Raw genomic sequence first — 16,651 nt, 5'->3', positions numbered from 1 at the left:
TTGATTAGATTGTACATAAAATAGCAACATTCATAATGTCACTTCTTGCCAGTATTATTGTATATCCTGGTAACGTACTCTCTCTCCTGGAGGTCCAAGTGGTCCAGCAGCTCCAGGCTCTCCTCTGGCGCCTCTCTTTCCTTCCTCACCAGCAGGGCCAGGGGCACCTTGAGGACCAGCAGGTCCCTGGAGTAATTCAGATATGTAAGTAATCTTCTCTGTAGTCTAATTATAAAAGATGTTTCAAAGTCAAAACTGAGTGACTTACAAGATCTCCTTTGGGTCCAGCTTCACCTTTGAATCCAGGAAGACCAGGGTCTCCCTAAATATAGAAAGTGAAAAGACAGACACAACCATGAATAACTATAAGACAAACAAGTTTTAATGTTTGACAGAGTTTTAGATATATCTGAAGTAACTCACAGACTGTCCCTTTGGCCCAAGAGGTCCTGTTGCTCCCTGGGGTCCAGGTGGGCCACGGGGGCCAGGGAATCCAGGAGCACCAGCAATACCAGAAGCACCCTTTAAGGAAGAAAGAAATCAGATATTGATTGATGACATTATCAACTATAAAGAAACACAAGGTTGAAGACTTTAAAACGGTGAATATACAGTGTGAACTTACAGCAGATCCTTTAGCTCCAGGAATACCATCAGTACCAGGGTTACCCTATACAAAGAAGAAGAAGAAGCAATGCATCACACTGTGTAGACAAACTAACTAATGAACACAGTGTAAAAATTGTAGTGTTTAATGACTAAAAATATCATTCAGGGTGAATGAAGACAAACTAACCGATGCACCAGCAGGTCCGGGAGATCCTGGAGTACCGGCCTCTCCACGAGGTCCCTGTGCTCCTTCAGATCCACGGGCACCAGTTGGACCAGCTTCTCCCTGACAGGGCAAAATAAATCAATCATTAACAGACATTCCCATATTATTTTTAACTAAATCAAGTAAGTTAATTGAATATAAGCTAATAAAGCATCATTTTTGGGGGGGGGTTGTACAATATACAGAACAGATGGTGTGTGAAAAACAGAAAAGAACTAGAACGCAGGCATTAAGGTGTTCTTGGATTTTGATTCCATCTATCCAGACTGAATCAAGAGTGATCAGCTGTCTGGGAGTATTTCAGGACAAATTCACTAAGTGATAAATGTAAGAAACCAAAGATTTAGTCATTCAAAAATTGTTCAAGCCTCACTCACCAGGCTTTTATTAATTTATTTAGTTACATAAGATCTGTTACGAAAAAGTACTGGTTTATGATTATCCAATTTATACAAACCTTGGCTCCTGGAGATCCTGGGAAACCAGGGGCCCCAGCAGGACCAACAGGCCCCTGTAGACAGAACATAAATCTGAATGTTAGGGCTCATGTCTCATTTTTCTGTTGCTGTGTAATCAAAGGAAATCACATCATAGAAGAAAAAATGATTGTATGAGCTAGGATGCAAAGTGGGAATTATAATACGTACAGGTGGACCAGCAGGACCGGGCAAACCATCATTTCCACGGGCACCCTGAGGAGTAAAAAGACAGGATAGTTCAGTTGTGTACAACTTAATGAAGACAATGAAATGATGAGTTTCTCCATGATTCAATGCTGTAACAAAGTGATGCAAACTAAAAACATATCGATGTTCAGTGGATTGAACCAAATGTGAAATTGTTACTCACTGCAGATCCAGCAGCTCCGGGACGTCCTCTCTCACCTGGCAGACCACGTGGACCCTGTGACAGAAGACATACTTGGTCAGTTTAACTTTATCATCATAAAACACATAGCTTGAATTTATAAAAGTATTATTTATCTCCCTTGGCATAACTATTTTATAATTTAAAAAACAATATAATATTGCCTACCATGGGTCCGGGGGCACCGTTCTCTCCTGAAGCACCAGATTCACCCTGAAAGGAGAGACAGAGGTTAGAACATTCTTAAGAAAATGGAAAGAAATGAAACAATTGCTAAACAATGAAAATGTAGGTATTTTTCTCACCTTGGCTCCTGCAGCTCCATTTTCTCCCTTAGCTCCATCCAGACCAGGGTGACCCTACAGAGAAACAGGACAGGACGCATTAGGACTCACACATCGGACAGTCCTCAGGTGAAATGACTGAGCATTAACAATAGTTATCCTGCTTCTTCTGTTCGAAACACTCACTCTGTGTCCTTTGATTCCGGGAAGTCCAGGAGTTCCAGGGAATCCACGTGCTCCCTGGCATACAAACACAAAATTTTAGTTAGAAGAATTCTTAACTCATCTCTATTATATTCACTTGACTTTGACTTGTTAGAAATAGATTAAATGACTGTATCTACATACAAACTAATCGATGAATTCTCACCTGAGGCCCTGAAGGTCCACGCTCACCAGCTTTTCCAGGTTTGCCAGCCTCACCCTAGAGAAAAAAAGAGGAAGTGGAATTATTATTTGTTAGAGCAGTGTACAGTAGATGCATTCACTCAATTGTGCTTTGTGCAGTCATCATTTTTCCAGCATTGTTAGGAGATAGACAGCTCCCCCTAGTGGTGTATGTGGTTTATAGTGTAGGGAGCATGAGATACCGACTCTTAACATCACTGGGAAACAGTGATAATGCAATAAAGTGAAATAGTTGCATTGTTATTCAGAATATACAAGAAAAAGGAAAAGGGTTTTATCATGAAATGCCTCACTCAAGCTTGAGGTTTGAACTTGATTTAGTGTTTGCTTTTTTTCTTATGCTTTGAAGAGTGGTGGGATTTATATGAAGATGGAACCTTGACACTTACATCACTTCCAGGTTTTCCAGAAGGTCCAGGTGGTCCACGAGGTCCGACTGGTCCCTGTTATAAAAACAAATAATTATTGGTGACGATTAACTAAAAGCTCCAAAGACAATTAGATAAACGTATGTGCTGCAGCATACAATCACTGCCTTCACACGGTCCATCCTTTGATCTAAACGGAATTTTGTAAACTTTTGGTATCAATACTTACAGCTGCACCAGGCTCTCCAGCCTCTCCAGGGGCACCTTGGAAACCTTGGGGTCCCTATAGGTGTAAAAGGATATGGAAATGTGTTAAGGCTGGCTCATTTTTGAACTAGAGCGGACATGAGTTGTTGGCATGTATGTTAGCATGAGCTTTTGATTATTACAATTAATCACATGATGATGTAGCACTGTGATGAATGTACTTACAGGAGCTCCAGAAGGTCCAGGGGGACCACGAGGACCCATGGGACCCTGCAAAAGAAACATAATGCATAAGTTAACATGCTGTCACAGAATTATTAAAAATGTAGTATCTTTAATTAAAAGTTTAACCCTCAAAGGAACTGAGAAATTATGAAAAAAATATATGCAAAACTCCATTTTGTGCTCATGAGATTTAAAAAAACAAGAAAATGTGTCTCTGAGGTTTTAAGTTGTTATCCCCTTGCAAACATAAAAAAAAAAAAGTAAAATCTATTTGTTTGTATTTTTAATGATGTAATTTCTTTCTTTTAACATGATTTTTAAGGCATATTTTGGTGTGGTTCCTGTGCACAATATACTCTTTTTTTAAATAAAATTCTACACCAATTCAGCATAAACAGCAAGCATGAAATAAAAAAAAGTCAGCTGAAATTTGTGGAGTGAAACTACTTAACCAAAAGGTGGCAGCATTGCAGTCACCTCTCTGAATATGTGTACCATTTACCACTTTGTCTTCAGCAACAACTCAGGCAAGCTAAATGTCAGTAATGAGGTCACTGAGATCTACAGTATTAATACCATAAACATACAAAAATACTCTTCCTAAAAGATATGGCCACTCTACAGAGAACTACTTGCCATTGGTCCTTGCATCACACCCATCTGAGCGCCTCCAGCCTTCTCATCGAAACCTCCAGCCATCTGAGCAGCAAAGTTCTGCAAAAACACAAAACAGACAGAGAATGAGAGTCAGTCTATGTAGTTAATCCTGCCTGAGCTGCCGGAGCTAAGTGGCCATTATACACAACAGCAAGCAAACAACATTAGCTGAAGGAATGTTGCCAAATTGTACCTTCAAAGGCCAAATATTCATTGAATAGTTGAACTGATAAACAAGGGATTTGGTGATGTATAGGCTCTGGCAATGCTTGTGATTTACATCAACCTTTTACCACTGTCCCTCTTTAACCAAACATTTTATTGATTTATGCTCTGTAAAACTGTGGTGTTTCAACTTGGATTTGGTCAATTCTTGTATTTGCCATGTGTTACATTAATGCCCTTGGACTCACTCCTCCAAGTCCTGGTGGTCCAGGTGGGCCAGGGGGTCCGGGGTTTCCAGGGGTGCCAGGCTCACCATCTCTTCCTCGTGGTCCCGCATTTCCCTAGGGAAAAATGAAGACGGTTATTTTCTTTGAGTCAAATGTCACCTGAAGTAGAAGGTTTAAAGCCAGAAAATGATAATGGTATTACACAGAGAAGCAGGACAGCTCCTTGTCCATCATTTAATTCTGGCGATAACCCAAACAGGTGCATGAAGCTGTTTACACACATTTGTCTCAATTATGCTGATAGTTATCAGTAGCATAATGATTAGATATAGATGTTTCTATATTTCAGTAGTAATAGGGCTAGATAATAATACCATGAGATTTTGCGTAAGCAATTATCAGTAATGTGGATAAAATGTCTAAGTGGTTGAATCTAAGATGATATGTAGACTCATATCATGATAATGATATAATATCGATATATTGCCCAGCCTTAAGCAGTGATAACTCTGAGGTCTCTGACTATACAGAACTCCGCCAGCCCAATAATAATAATTATCACAGCTGCTGTTGCTTGACCCATTGTTATAAGTCTTGAGTGATGTACTGAGTAGATACGTGCAGGTGCAGATGTTTGTTGGATTCTGTGTGTTGTCACTCACCTTATCACCCTTAGCGCCAGCCTCTCCGCGTGGTCCCTGCTCACCTGGGGGGCCCTGCAAAATCAAAGATTTTTGTCTGAGGAAGATTCCCAAAATGGTTACAACTCCTATTCAGAGAAAGAATCACATCATCATGTGCCTGTAGATATCCTCCTTAAGCAATGTCTGGATAATAAATCACATCTTTAAAAATCTCAATGAAATGAATACAAATGTAGTGTACTTACCATTGGCCCTGGTGGTCCTTTTGGTCCTACAACCTGCATAAACAAAAAAAAAGGCTTTTGTCAGGTGTCTGTAGCTTTGTCATGAATTATTTTTATTATGGGAACAATCTTTCATGTTGTATCCAGTTGTACCTGCTTCCAAACACCTAAAATTAGAGGAGAACATTCCAACTTTGTAGGAGGTGGACATCAGGCTTAAAACACAATCTGATGAGGATTTCGTTTGACAGGACAAGTTTTTGCTAACAACATCACCCCCTCTTAACCTCTGTTTTGGCTGACTTTGTTCACCTGACATGTGCACTTGCAGCAAAGTTGCTGAGAGGAGCTAAGAGGATTTGATTGGGTTCATTATGTCCAAGGAATGCAGGGTTTTTCATAATTTAACACTAAGTTCAATGAGGGATTGTTGGACATTGTAGTTAGTAATCACCCCTCTAATCATTAAAACATTTTTCAAAGAAGATTGGCATAAACAATGAATTAAAAACTTAAGAAAACAATGGATACTTTTTTCAGGATTTGAGGATAACGCTTAGGGAAATGTCAAATTCAACAAAGCAAGAGTCTGAGGATTATTTTCAGTATGAAGGTGATTGTTTTGGGCATGAATAGGTATAGTGTTGGACATTTAATGTTCCCAAAAGAGAAAACAATCTGTCATCATTTATTCCAAATAAAAGAAAAAAGCAGCAAAAAGGTTTGTTTGATCAGTTATTAGCTCTCTGAGCAGCATTTACACCCAGGCCATTCATGAGTTTGTGTATAAAGCAGTTTAAAGTGGCATATTTTTGTCCAGCAATGGAGTAACATTCATTTCAGGCATTTCTTCAGTATGAGGAACTGCAGATGTTTCATACTTACATCTGCGATCTCTCCTGGTTCACCTTTCTGGCCCTGATTGATAAAAAATAATAATTATAATAATATCAGTGGGCTGAAACACTTCAGTAAGAAACAAACACTTAATGCGACATATTTTACAAAAGCTTGTTGACTGAATGGTTATCAGTATTTTTTCCCAATCTTTTATCCTCACCCTAGCGCCGATTGTCTCTGATGTTGCAGATGGATGTATGAAAAAGGAGAACAGAACAAAAACATTAAAAATGTTAACATTTCAGACACTTCAGTGATTCTTGAGAAATGAGACCTGCAAGGAAATCTATCAATGCTAAAGTGATCAAGTACCATTCACCAAACCATAAGGAATAGGACCCATCCAGATTATATTAATGGTGAGATTCCAAGAGGGATGAAGCAGAAGCAAGCATGGACTTGGAGTTGAGAATCAAGTATTTAGATTCAACAATTAAAGCAAAATGTAAGTAGGTAAACGGTAAGTAAGCTGTAATAGCTGGTGTCCAATGGACCTCATAAAGCATAGTTTGTTTATGCCAGATTTGTGTTTAAGTGATCTTAAACTTATTACATTTCTGATTGTCTAGACACACAAGTGAGAAAGAACTCAGATGTCTGGTCAGCTTGTGATTTTGGTTGATATTACTCTTTTCTAAACTATAAAAACACACCTATACATATTCTCTTTTTTATAGTTTGTCCTCTCCTTCATTAGATAAAACAGTGAAATCACTGGAATATATCAGGAGGCACCACAGGAGTACAGTGGCTCTTTACAAGGCCTTGAACCTTTGACGGGTCCATCAAGAGTCGCGTCACAAGGCTTCATACATAAGAGGTTAGGAAAAGTTCTATCTCTTTCTGAGGGCATCTAAATTTTACAGAAGACCTCAGAATGGGTCAAATAAATAATTGAATTGAGGCTCAGTATGAATGTGGGCTTCATCTTAGTGTTGAGTTAAAGTGAGCAGAAGCATCTCTGCTGGTTTAGGCTAGAACCAGACAACACATCTCAGGATCCATCCAATTCAACATGGAATAGGGAATGAGATCAGCCTGATTATCATCTGGTCTCTATCCAAACCAAGCATGTAGAGGGCCACTTTAGAATAAGGGGATCATCAGGCACTGATTGAGTAAAATAACATTACTGACTAAAACCAAATCATAAAACTTGTATGTTTTAGAGCAGCCCAAACTATCAAAATCACATATAATCAGTGACTACAGCAGCCGTGATCAAGCAGAATACTTGGATCCTGAGGCAGCTCCCTTATTCCAAAGTGTTACTCAGGGTGAGATAAATGCAAGCTAGAAGAGTAATTTATTTATGGGTATTTGAATAAATAAATTACAACCAATGGGGGCACTGGCATCAGCAGGGCAGATGGGACAGCACTCTCCAGATGGGATGATAGGGTTGGCACACTCTTTGATCTCCTCGCAGATTATCTCATCACACAGAACCGCTCCGCTGTCGCACACACAGATACGACACGGCTCGGGCTTCCACACATCCTTATCATTATACTGCTGGCCGTCCTGGATGCAGCCACCTGCCTCCTCTGTGGTGGCCAGCAGGGGGCGAGCGGCAGGTGGGGAGGAAGAGCAATGAAAGGACAAAAAGTTTGGATTGAGAGAGGATTAGATAGAGGAAAGTATTAGAGTTTTAATGAGTGTTGTAGCAGATGAGGTTAAAAGAAAGTTGGGGTGAGGGAGGAAGTGGGAGTAAGAGGATGAAAGGGGAAGTAGGAGGGGTGAAGACATTATGGGGGCAAGATGGAGGAGGAGTGATTAGTTAATTAAGGGTAGGGATGTAGAAAGGAAGACGGAGAACGATAAAGGTTATCCTGAGTCAAACAAAAGCTCTGAACACTTTATAAAGTAGTCAAGGTGTACAAAAATACAAATTGTAACAACAACATAACAGTAATAGAATAAGTAATAAAGGTGTAAGTGTTCTTGATGAACAGGTGCTGGTTTGACACTGAAGTTGACTGAGCTGTGGACCTCAACTGAATATACCAGTTTTGAAAATAACTCATGCAGCAGGTGAGAAAATGCCCCAAGTTATCATACTGAAAACTGTGTAGCTGAATAAAATGTAATGTCAACAGGAGCCACAGTTAACGGTTGTGTCTGAAGGCCTAGCTGCGGTATTTCACGTCGTTGGCTGAGTCTATTTAACTTGCAGGCCTGCTCTCCGGCTTGTATGAATGAACCTCTCTTACAGGGATACTGTGCCCAATTGACAAGCTGCTGCCTTATGTAAACATAGGGTCCTACTAAATTTCTCCATCTGGATCCCATAGCTGTGTTAAGCGCCAGAACAAACACACTTGGGAATTAAGAATGGGTGATTTGTTTAATGTATACAGTTTAGGGTTGGGCCTACTTACAGCTGCTGTTTGTTTTTTTAGCATTTTTGTGAAGTGACACTTAGCACATGCATGTTAAGAGGCTGTTTAAATGAAGTTTGGCTACTTACAGGTGAAATCTTTTCACCTTTGCCTTTTTATTAATGTTTCTGTCTTTATGCTAAAAGCATATTAATGCTGTGAGATGGAAGTGGAAGCAGTACAATCCATCTTGCTATAAATACATCTATATGTCCATCATCTGCTGTCTCCCTGCTGTGCACCCTGTCCTCTGTGCTGCTTTCTTCTTGCTCCCCTTTGAGCCTGCTAGTCTGGGGTCAAGCACAGTCTGACCCTGTCACTTCACATCATGAAACCCCTGAGTGTGCTCCAGCCTAATCCTGTGGGTGAATTTACAATTCTGCAGGCTCTAAAACAGTTAAACCCACATTTACTTTGCTCATAACTTGCTCGAGACTAATTTTCAAGAAAATTACTTTTATTTCTGATAAGAATTTGAGTCATCAATAAACTCAACTGAGCAGATTTCCTGCTGAAAACTAGCTATACGGTATGAGCAAGCAGAGCAGGAGAGGCTGAGCAGCAGGACCCAGGTGTGGACAAACAAACTCTTGTTCACCTGGTCCTCCATCTCACACAGATGTGCCTTGACAGCCTCACCTATCCTACAGAAAGACACTGGTTGGCTAAATTGAAAATAACATCAGTACCCTGCTTGATATTATGCACACACATCATTAGAAGCAATTAACATCATTGTAAATGTAAAGAGCCATGACAACATAAAGATTGTGTTCTTCATGGTCTTCATTTGACATTTTGACTTTGACATCACACCACTGGTTTAAGTTTTTCACTACTTTTCAGAAACATTAGGTAGTTAACACTGAGAAAAGCAACATAAAGTTCGAAATCCACAATCCACATCTTTTATAAGTAAAAGGCAACAAGTCAAGAAAAACTGTGCAACTTACGGTCATCCTCTTCCTGACATCTGACCACGGATAGTAAAACAACTTGGGATGCTACAAGTAGCAGAACAGTCCTTGAGTCCACAAAGCTGAACATGTCTAAATATTAGACATGCAGTAGCTTGGGTGAGAAGTGAAGGAACGGTCAAGACCAGGTCTTCAGTCAGTGGTGTATTAAGTGTGTGTTCCCAGAGACTTAAAGCACCATGCAGTCAAACCCTCCAAAATCTAAGTGGAATCCAACGCGGGGCCCCAGCTGGCACTCTGTACCCACCGCGTCAGGGCAAGCACCGCGGTTTTATGTCCACTGTGCCTTGTATGGATCTTCGTATATTCCAAAATACCAGTCCTTCCCCCAGACCCCCTGTAAGGCTGTAACCTGACCCTCATCGCCCTCCCCTAAATCAAGCAACATCTACTCTCCCATGGACTTTTTTTTTTAACTCGAGCCCTCCTTTCTCCCTTGACCTGCTTGGCCTCGTCTGGCCAAGAGATGCACCTTCACTTTCACATTAAAAAGGGAGCCACAAGCAGCTGAGCACAGGTCAAGCTCTGACTCGGGCACATGCCTGCCTGTCAGTGTATTAAAACTGTTAAAAGAGCTAAGACACATTTTAGGCCCATTCTCTAACTACTTACAGATGTATAATCCAATAAAATTTAAAGCTTTCTAGTGGGCAAGCCTAAAAAAAAATAAAGTACAGATTAGGATACATGCTGAAATATATTACGAATACACACACGATGAAATTATGTTCTACTCTTGACCATCTGGAAATAGATTACACACCAACTATAGTATTGTCTTTGTTGAATGTGCTCAATTATATTTGATGTCATAATGCTTCAAAAGAAACTTCCACATGCTCAATGCTCTCCAATATCTGAGCTGAACCTGGTCTTCCAGTCAAAGGCTGGACTCTACTCTAAAAAGCTCTAACTTCACCCTAAAAAAACTCAAATAACATGACTGGAACCAATAGTATGTATAAAGTATTAAAAAAGTATGAAATGTAAGAGAAAAACAAACCTATCAAGTCTGTTTTTACTCATAATACATTGATCCAATTATCAAAAGACACAAAAGCACAAGTGACAGTTTAACTTTAATGTGGTGTTACTAAGCTGAAAGTCCTTTGTCTAATGCTGTGGCTATTAAAGGATAAGTTCACCCAAATGTTCAGTCATTTCGATCATTACCTCCTTATCTCCATGTTGAATGAAAGTCCAGGGAAGTTTCAAAGTCCAAAAAACATTTCTCAAGCTTCACAGCGAAACAGCCTTGCAGCATTCTCCAAAACATGGAGACTTTTTTAAAACAGACGAAAAAACAATGACAATGAAGATTTCCGTTCAGTTAAAGGCAGTAAATAACCTTGTCAGCTGTTAAGGAGAATGCTGAAACACTGTTTTGCTCTGAAGCTCCAGAAATGTTTTATACCCTACCAAACTTCACCAGACTTTCCATCAGCATGGGTGTGAGGTTTCAAATTGTCTAGTGATGATATAATGAATGAATGAATGAATGAATGAATGAATGAACGAATGAATAGATAAATAAATAAATAAATAAAAGCCTTTTTTTTTAATAAAGAGTGCCACTTGCAGTTAACTCAGGTTATGGGAACTCAACTCTGGGTCAGCAAGGTTGTTTGTTTCAGTCTACTCTCTTGGATTATGGATTAATCTGCAGACCTTAGACAACCTTAAAGTGTTGAGCTCAGTTAGGTCACGTTCACACTGCAGGCAAATCTTCTGAGAGACTTGTCTGTTTGGACAAAGACCATTGGCGAGAGCCTGTGACATCCAGTTAAAAGAACAATCCTACTCTGGCTCGAGTAAAATAAAATTTCTCCTGAGACAGAGCTAAATTTCCCGCATTCAGCTGTTAAGTATTATGTTCAAGTCGGGATATCACTTGCAAATATGCAGTTTAAATGTCTGTAATGTACTTTCATAGCTACATTCCAACAGAATAGCACATACATGCCAGAATTATCTATTGTGAAGCTGAGCCAGAAATGTGATGAAACGTCTGTGTGATCTTTATCCTGTACCTCTCTTCAGATAGGCCCAGGTGAGTGGGCTTGAAAGGGGGTCTTTGTCACGAAGAGAGGCACAGTAATTCCAGGGTCACGACCTTTTAGAGAGCCCCCCTCATTCCACATACAGGAAAGAAAGATTTGAAAGCACAATTTTAGCTCCAGCAGACCGGGTGTATGAGCTGTTTGGTATATTGGAATTAAGTTTAAGGCAGATGTTGGTAAGACTAACCTCAGGCATCTCCTCTTTTGTGCAGCCTGTTTTCCAATTTCTTGCTGTCCTCATCATCAAGAGTGATAATAATAGCTCAGATAAGCACAGCACAGTAAGTTGATCCTGGTTTTGTGGGATCTCCTGGTTTTAATCATTTCAATTTAAAAGGATACCACAACCACTGATGACGCTGATGAGTCCCCCCCCCAAAAAAAAAACATTTCAGGAATTTAAACAGCCAGCTGCCCAGCTGAATCAATAATCTGTGACCTAGGGACAATAGAGGGAGTATATAGTGCCACTCTGCCTAGTTTGCTGTGTCAGGTCAAGTCTTTGTTGCTGTGTCGAGTCAGGGAAAAGTTGAATGAAGTTGCAGCTCTGTTGAAAGTGGCTTTAACTTGGGGAATGACTGTGATTCTGTTATTTTAGAGATGTAAAAATAGGTAGGTCAGAATAGTGCTAAAACTTCCGAACAGAAAAATTGGTAAGCCAGAGAAATCAAACCAGCCTGTAATCTAATAAGGGTTTATGCAAAAAGGATAAAAGAGATGACAAAGAACAGCTGATTATGCCTAGTCAGAAGAAGCAACACTGAGGAAAAACAGAAATCAAGATGAATCTAGAAATGCTTAAGCAATTACTGCTGCCATTTATAGCATCATACAAGTGCTGAGGGTGAATAATCTTAATACAAGAGCGCAGCTGAGAGATGTGGAGCAATCATTCAACATTCATCTGCCACCACTCTCTTTAAAATGATGTTGCCGTGGTGTCACTGAATACCAGAGCAATTTTAACTACAGATCTGTATCAATGTACAGCAGGAATACTGAGTTCATTTTAGCTCCACATATCCCTTTTCTCTGGTGCTCTGACTGTATACTGCCTTCTGCCGTCTCCCAGCACACACAATAGGCCTCTGTGTGCATGGCCCGCGGAATGCTGCGAGATGGCAGGGCAGTGGGATAGCTGCATGGTGAGGATGGGGGTTGGTGGGTGAGGAAGGGTGTGGAAGCTAGAAGGATGAGGGAGGAGGGGTTGGTTTGAGGGTAGGGGAAGGGGAAGAGATGGCAGTGACGGACGGAGGGTGGTGATGGGGGGGCTGACCTCTCGCAACTGTACAGGCGCACAGAGGCTCCAGGGGTCTAGAGGGTGTCTAGGTTTCGGCACAGTGACCGCAGCAGAGGGGTGGCTGTGGTCCTCTGTGTACACACAAACTGGTGATGGGAGGGTAGTCAGCACCCACCTAGGAGAGAAGTGAGGACAGACAGGCCCTAAGGGCTAAAAGTGGCTCACAATGTATCCAGTCCCTCACAAAAAGCTGACTGTGTCTAGATGCACAAGCTGTAATTAACCTAAAAGGAATCATTAGAGGACAGACAAAATGAGCAGCTGAAATACAGTCAAAATGCAGTTACTGTGGAAAATCATGATTGTGACTATTGTGAGCTCATTTCAATAAAACCACATTTTGATAAATACATATCCAATAAGTGTGATATAATTACCACTCCATCAGGACTAAATAGCTTCACCAGCGGCCCCATGAGGATGTAATGCTCATTACACATCAAAATGAAATTGTTTGTTGAATAAAAAAACTTTTGCCACAGAGGTGTGGCAAAAAATGCTAAGTTTGGCCTGAGCGCAGCACCAAAGGAAGGGCTATGGTATTACCTAAATCAGTAGAGTTTATTCTCTGTACAATGCCCACTTTAGGACATCTCAGACTTAGCCTGTCAGCCTCTGCTTTACCTTGTCAGCCTTTGCTCAAGTTTCAGGAGTTCAAGCTTTACTTAGTTAGTCTCCAGTGCACAGCCTTAGCCTCAACTGTATTTCAATCATGCAATCATGCTGTCATCCTCTGAAACTAAAAAATATCTCCTTTGACAAGTTTGGGCTCTTCTCCTTCTCCCTTTCATCTTCCTCTTCCTCAGTCATTGAAAGCCATGTGGCTTCATATTATTTGCCCAATTTTCCATCTAGAATTTTACCAATAATTGTTCCAATGATAAACCGTCTTAATATATATATGCATTTAGCATGTTATAATGCTTTGTTATTATTATTATTATTAAACCTGCAAAAACTGGTATTTGGCCATTGTTGAATGAATCCAATATTCATCCAATATAAAGTTCTTTTAGCTCTGGTTTTGGTCTCTACCAACTTCTGAAGGAAATCAGATCTCTATCTCCCATCTTTGGTGAGGCTTAACAGAAAAACTGTATATTTGGACACAAACATTTGGATGATGAACAGCTCCAGAACAAAATCTATCAATAATACTTTAAATGTGTTCATTAGTTTTTAAGGTAAAATATATCTGTTGAGGATCATAACTGTCCATTGATAAATAAATACACCAATAAATCTACCATTAAATAGATGGATAGACCTTATCACTCTCTTTCTGTGTGTTAGCGACTATGTGGGTGAGGGTCAACTCAGAGGAGAGATGGAATTCCTTTCACCCTGGGTGGTGCAGGGATAATGGCCCTTATCCTTTCATTTGAGAGATGCATTAAGCGATGCATTAAATCTCTACAAGCATTTAACTGTTTCTAATAAGAAGCTTCATCTCACCATGTACTGTTCCTATTTCATGACTCTATTTCATCTCATATTATTACCACACAGGCAGTCTTCTGTTTAACAGTGAAGCAGATTTAAGGCATAACTGAAACTGGGAATGGGTTAAATTAAGGTGTTTTAGGCACTTTGTCTCTGTGTTAATAAAACACACAGTCCAACATAAGTGGTGTATAGCAGTCAGAGTAGAATATGTTTCAAAGTCCAGAAGGGGTTTTGAGTGATTTGGAAAAATGCATGCAAAAAAGCATGCATAAATCCTGTGAAAATGGTAGTGTAATTGGTGTAATGTGGCCAGAATAGGCTGATAATTAGGAGAAGTAATGTTCATTACCACACATTTTCTGGCATAATATGGCTGTGCTAAATATAATTTTAATAAAGAGCGATAGTTCTCATCTTCTTCACCATCTCTTTTAAAGTTCTGAGATGCTGTTAAGGGTCCATTACTTTTATTTTCATTATGATCCCAAAGCAGAATTTTCATCAGATGGGTTAGGGTAAAACACAGCTCCAATCAAATTTCAACAGCTATTACACCTTTTCCTTTCTAAAGTCCCCAAAACTGGCTGTCCAAAGTGGCATCTAAGCCAGGGCTTTATCCAGACCTCCAGATTACTGAGCCTGAATCAAAGCACCAGACCCGGTATGTTTCTTTTCCTGTGTGAGGTGGAGGGGGGAGAGGTTAAGTTTGTGCAGGCTTGGTGTGTGCAGTGAGGGGGGCTTTCTCACACAAGATGGAGGATGAAGGGACAAAGGTGGCATTCATTGGCCCAGGAATGGAAAACATTTTTGCCTGAAAACAGAGAAGCTACAACCGGCAGAAGTAGTGCAGAGAGGCCATGGGTTAGCAGGCACCCATTTGGAGAAGTCACACGCCTAGAAATATAGAAGAGACCACCAAAACCTTGTGAGGCCTTGCTTGATTGGTAATGGAGATGATATCAAGTGACCCTTTTCAGTCTGCTTCACAATTGTTATTACCACTTGCAAGCATGAAAAAAAGGTAGAATGTGAATGTTTAGCACGTGTGCTGTAAAATGAAAAATTGGCGTGGTGGGTTATCACTAGGATTCTCTACCATCTCTTGAATGACTTAAATTGCCTTCATAAGACCCAGATTGAAACGAACTTTCACTCTATGTTTTAACATGCTCCATCACAGTCAGCCCCTGTTTTACTGAGGAGTATCTCACCCAGGAGCTGACATCAAAGAGAGGAAGCCAGACCTCGAACTCAAGAAATCACAAATTATTCAATGAGTTGTGTTTGAAGCACCAGGAAATCTGCCAAAAAACACCCTGTGGAGAGGAAGGATCTGAGACACATGACTGTGAGGTGTCCTTGCAACAAAACAACAGAGATCAGAGAACAGAGACTGACCTGGGTACACGGTCCTGGAGTGAGTACGCCACCTAGAGGACAAGACGGTGAGATTTTAGTGTGTCAGTGTGGGAAACTCACCATGGGGTGTCACCATTTAACAGCAGTAAGGAGGATGCTCTAGTCTGTTGGCAATCTGGCTTATTACCCATTTACATTATTTAGCAGACTGGATAACAACACATAGTGGACTTGATCATTTAGACACATCCATGGTCAGAATAAAAGATTAATAACAGATCAAATCCAGCTAATGTCAGATTAAACTGACACACTTTATCATGATTTATTCATGCATGATGCAATACTGGAACAACAACTAAATCAACCGGTCAATGTCACATTTTCATCAGCACCATCATCAATCATCATTATAAACGCTAACAATGGAAACGTCAGCAAAACAAAAAAAATTAAAGGTTTTGAAAAGTTAGAAGTAGCTGTGCTACAGCAAAAGTTTTGCGAAGTATGGCACATAAAATACACAGTACACATGAAAATTCAATATTAATGAAATATGAGTGAGAGCTATAACAGTACACAAATTACAGTAAAACCTTATCATAACTCCAGGATTTGAGTGCCTCACTTCTGTGGTAACAGTTAAACCTATTTTCTGGCATTTACCCAGATGTTCAAGGCCACGCTATGTGAAATACTGCACTAGTTGGCAAATAGAGCTTATGTAATGTCACATGAGCTTAGCCTTGCCTTCAAACTTAATTTCAAGTCAGCCCATGTTCAAGTTTGGGGTAGAGTTATAACCACAGTGATTTATGCCCATACAGTGCAGAATAACATTTTTCATATGTCCTTTATACTTTGAAAATTGAATATAATGCACTCCAAGCTCAAGTTTCATTGAGTGAAAACGAGCTGATAATCATATGTAGTTCAAGTAGGAATTTTAATTGAAGTACAAACGTGATTTCCCCCTTTTGGAAACAGCAGCTGCAGTAGAAAGCCTCAGCGACACGCTTGGTTCCAGTGGCTTCTGGTTAATGACCCCAGCGTCTGAACCAACGTGTTGTCGGTGTCACTGCCCCGCCCCCGAGAAACAGCCTGTACTTGTTCCAGT

General features: G+C 40.2%; 1 protein-coding gene across 2 annotated transcripts in view; it reads right to left on the bottom strand.

The window, feature by feature from the left end:
• Positions 1–16,635, bottom strand: part of col2a1a (collagen, type II, alpha 1a) — a 28,643-nt gene extending 12,008 nt beyond the window's left edge. Inside the window, exons 1-23 of one of the 2 annotated variants that reach the window (XM_037103509.1) lie at positions 16,498–16,635; positions 15,574–15,605; positions 6,172–6,188; positions 5,997–6,029; positions 5,133–5,165; positions 4,906–4,959; positions 4,265–4,357; positions 3,831–3,908; positions 3,195–3,239; positions 2,992–3,045; positions 2,784–2,837; positions 2,357–2,410; positions 2,173–2,226; positions 2,008–2,061; positions 1,871–1,915; positions 1,685–1,738; positions 1,483–1,527; positions 1,293–1,346; positions 797–895; positions 626–670; positions 424–522; positions 269–322; positions 79–186 (exon numbers count right to left, since the gene is read on the bottom strand). In XM_037103509.1, coding sequence (XP_036959404.1) covers positions 79–186; positions 269–322; positions 424–522; positions 626–670; positions 797–895; positions 1,293–1,346; positions 1,483–1,527; positions 1,685–1,738; positions 1,871–1,915; positions 2,008–2,061; positions 2,173–2,226; positions 2,357–2,410; positions 2,784–2,837; positions 2,992–3,045; positions 3,195–3,239; positions 3,831–3,908; positions 4,265–4,357; positions 4,906–4,959; positions 5,133–5,135 — 1,146 coding nt within the window. In that variant the 5' untranslated portion in view covers positions 5,136–5,165; positions 5,997–6,029; positions 6,172–6,188; positions 15,574–15,605; positions 16,498–16,635. Of the gene's footprint in view, positions 1–78; positions 187–268; positions 323–423; positions 523–625; positions 671–796; positions 896–1,292; positions 1,347–1,482; positions 1,528–1,684; positions 1,739–1,870; positions 1,916–2,007; positions 2,062–2,172; positions 2,227–2,356; positions 2,411–2,783; positions 2,838–2,991; positions 3,046–3,194; positions 3,240–3,830; positions 3,909–4,264; positions 4,358–4,905; positions 4,960–5,132; positions 5,166–5,996; positions 6,030–6,171; positions 6,189–9,345; positions 9,659–15,573; positions 15,606–16,497 lie in introns of those variants that run through there. The other variant, XM_037103508.1, reaches the window with a different exon arrangement.
• Between the last annotated feature and the right edge of the window lie 16 nt (positions 16,636–16,651).

This window comes from Acanthopagrus latus, chromosome 7 (genome assembly GCF_904848185.1).
Source record: "Acanthopagrus latus isolate v.2019 chromosome 7, fAcaLat1.1, whole genome shotgun sequence".
In the NCBI taxonomy this organism is placed as follows: domain Eukaryota; kingdom Metazoa; phylum Chordata; class Actinopteri; order Spariformes; family Sparidae; genus Acanthopagrus; species Acanthopagrus latus.
This window is presented reverse-complemented; position numbering and strand designations above follow the sequence as displayed.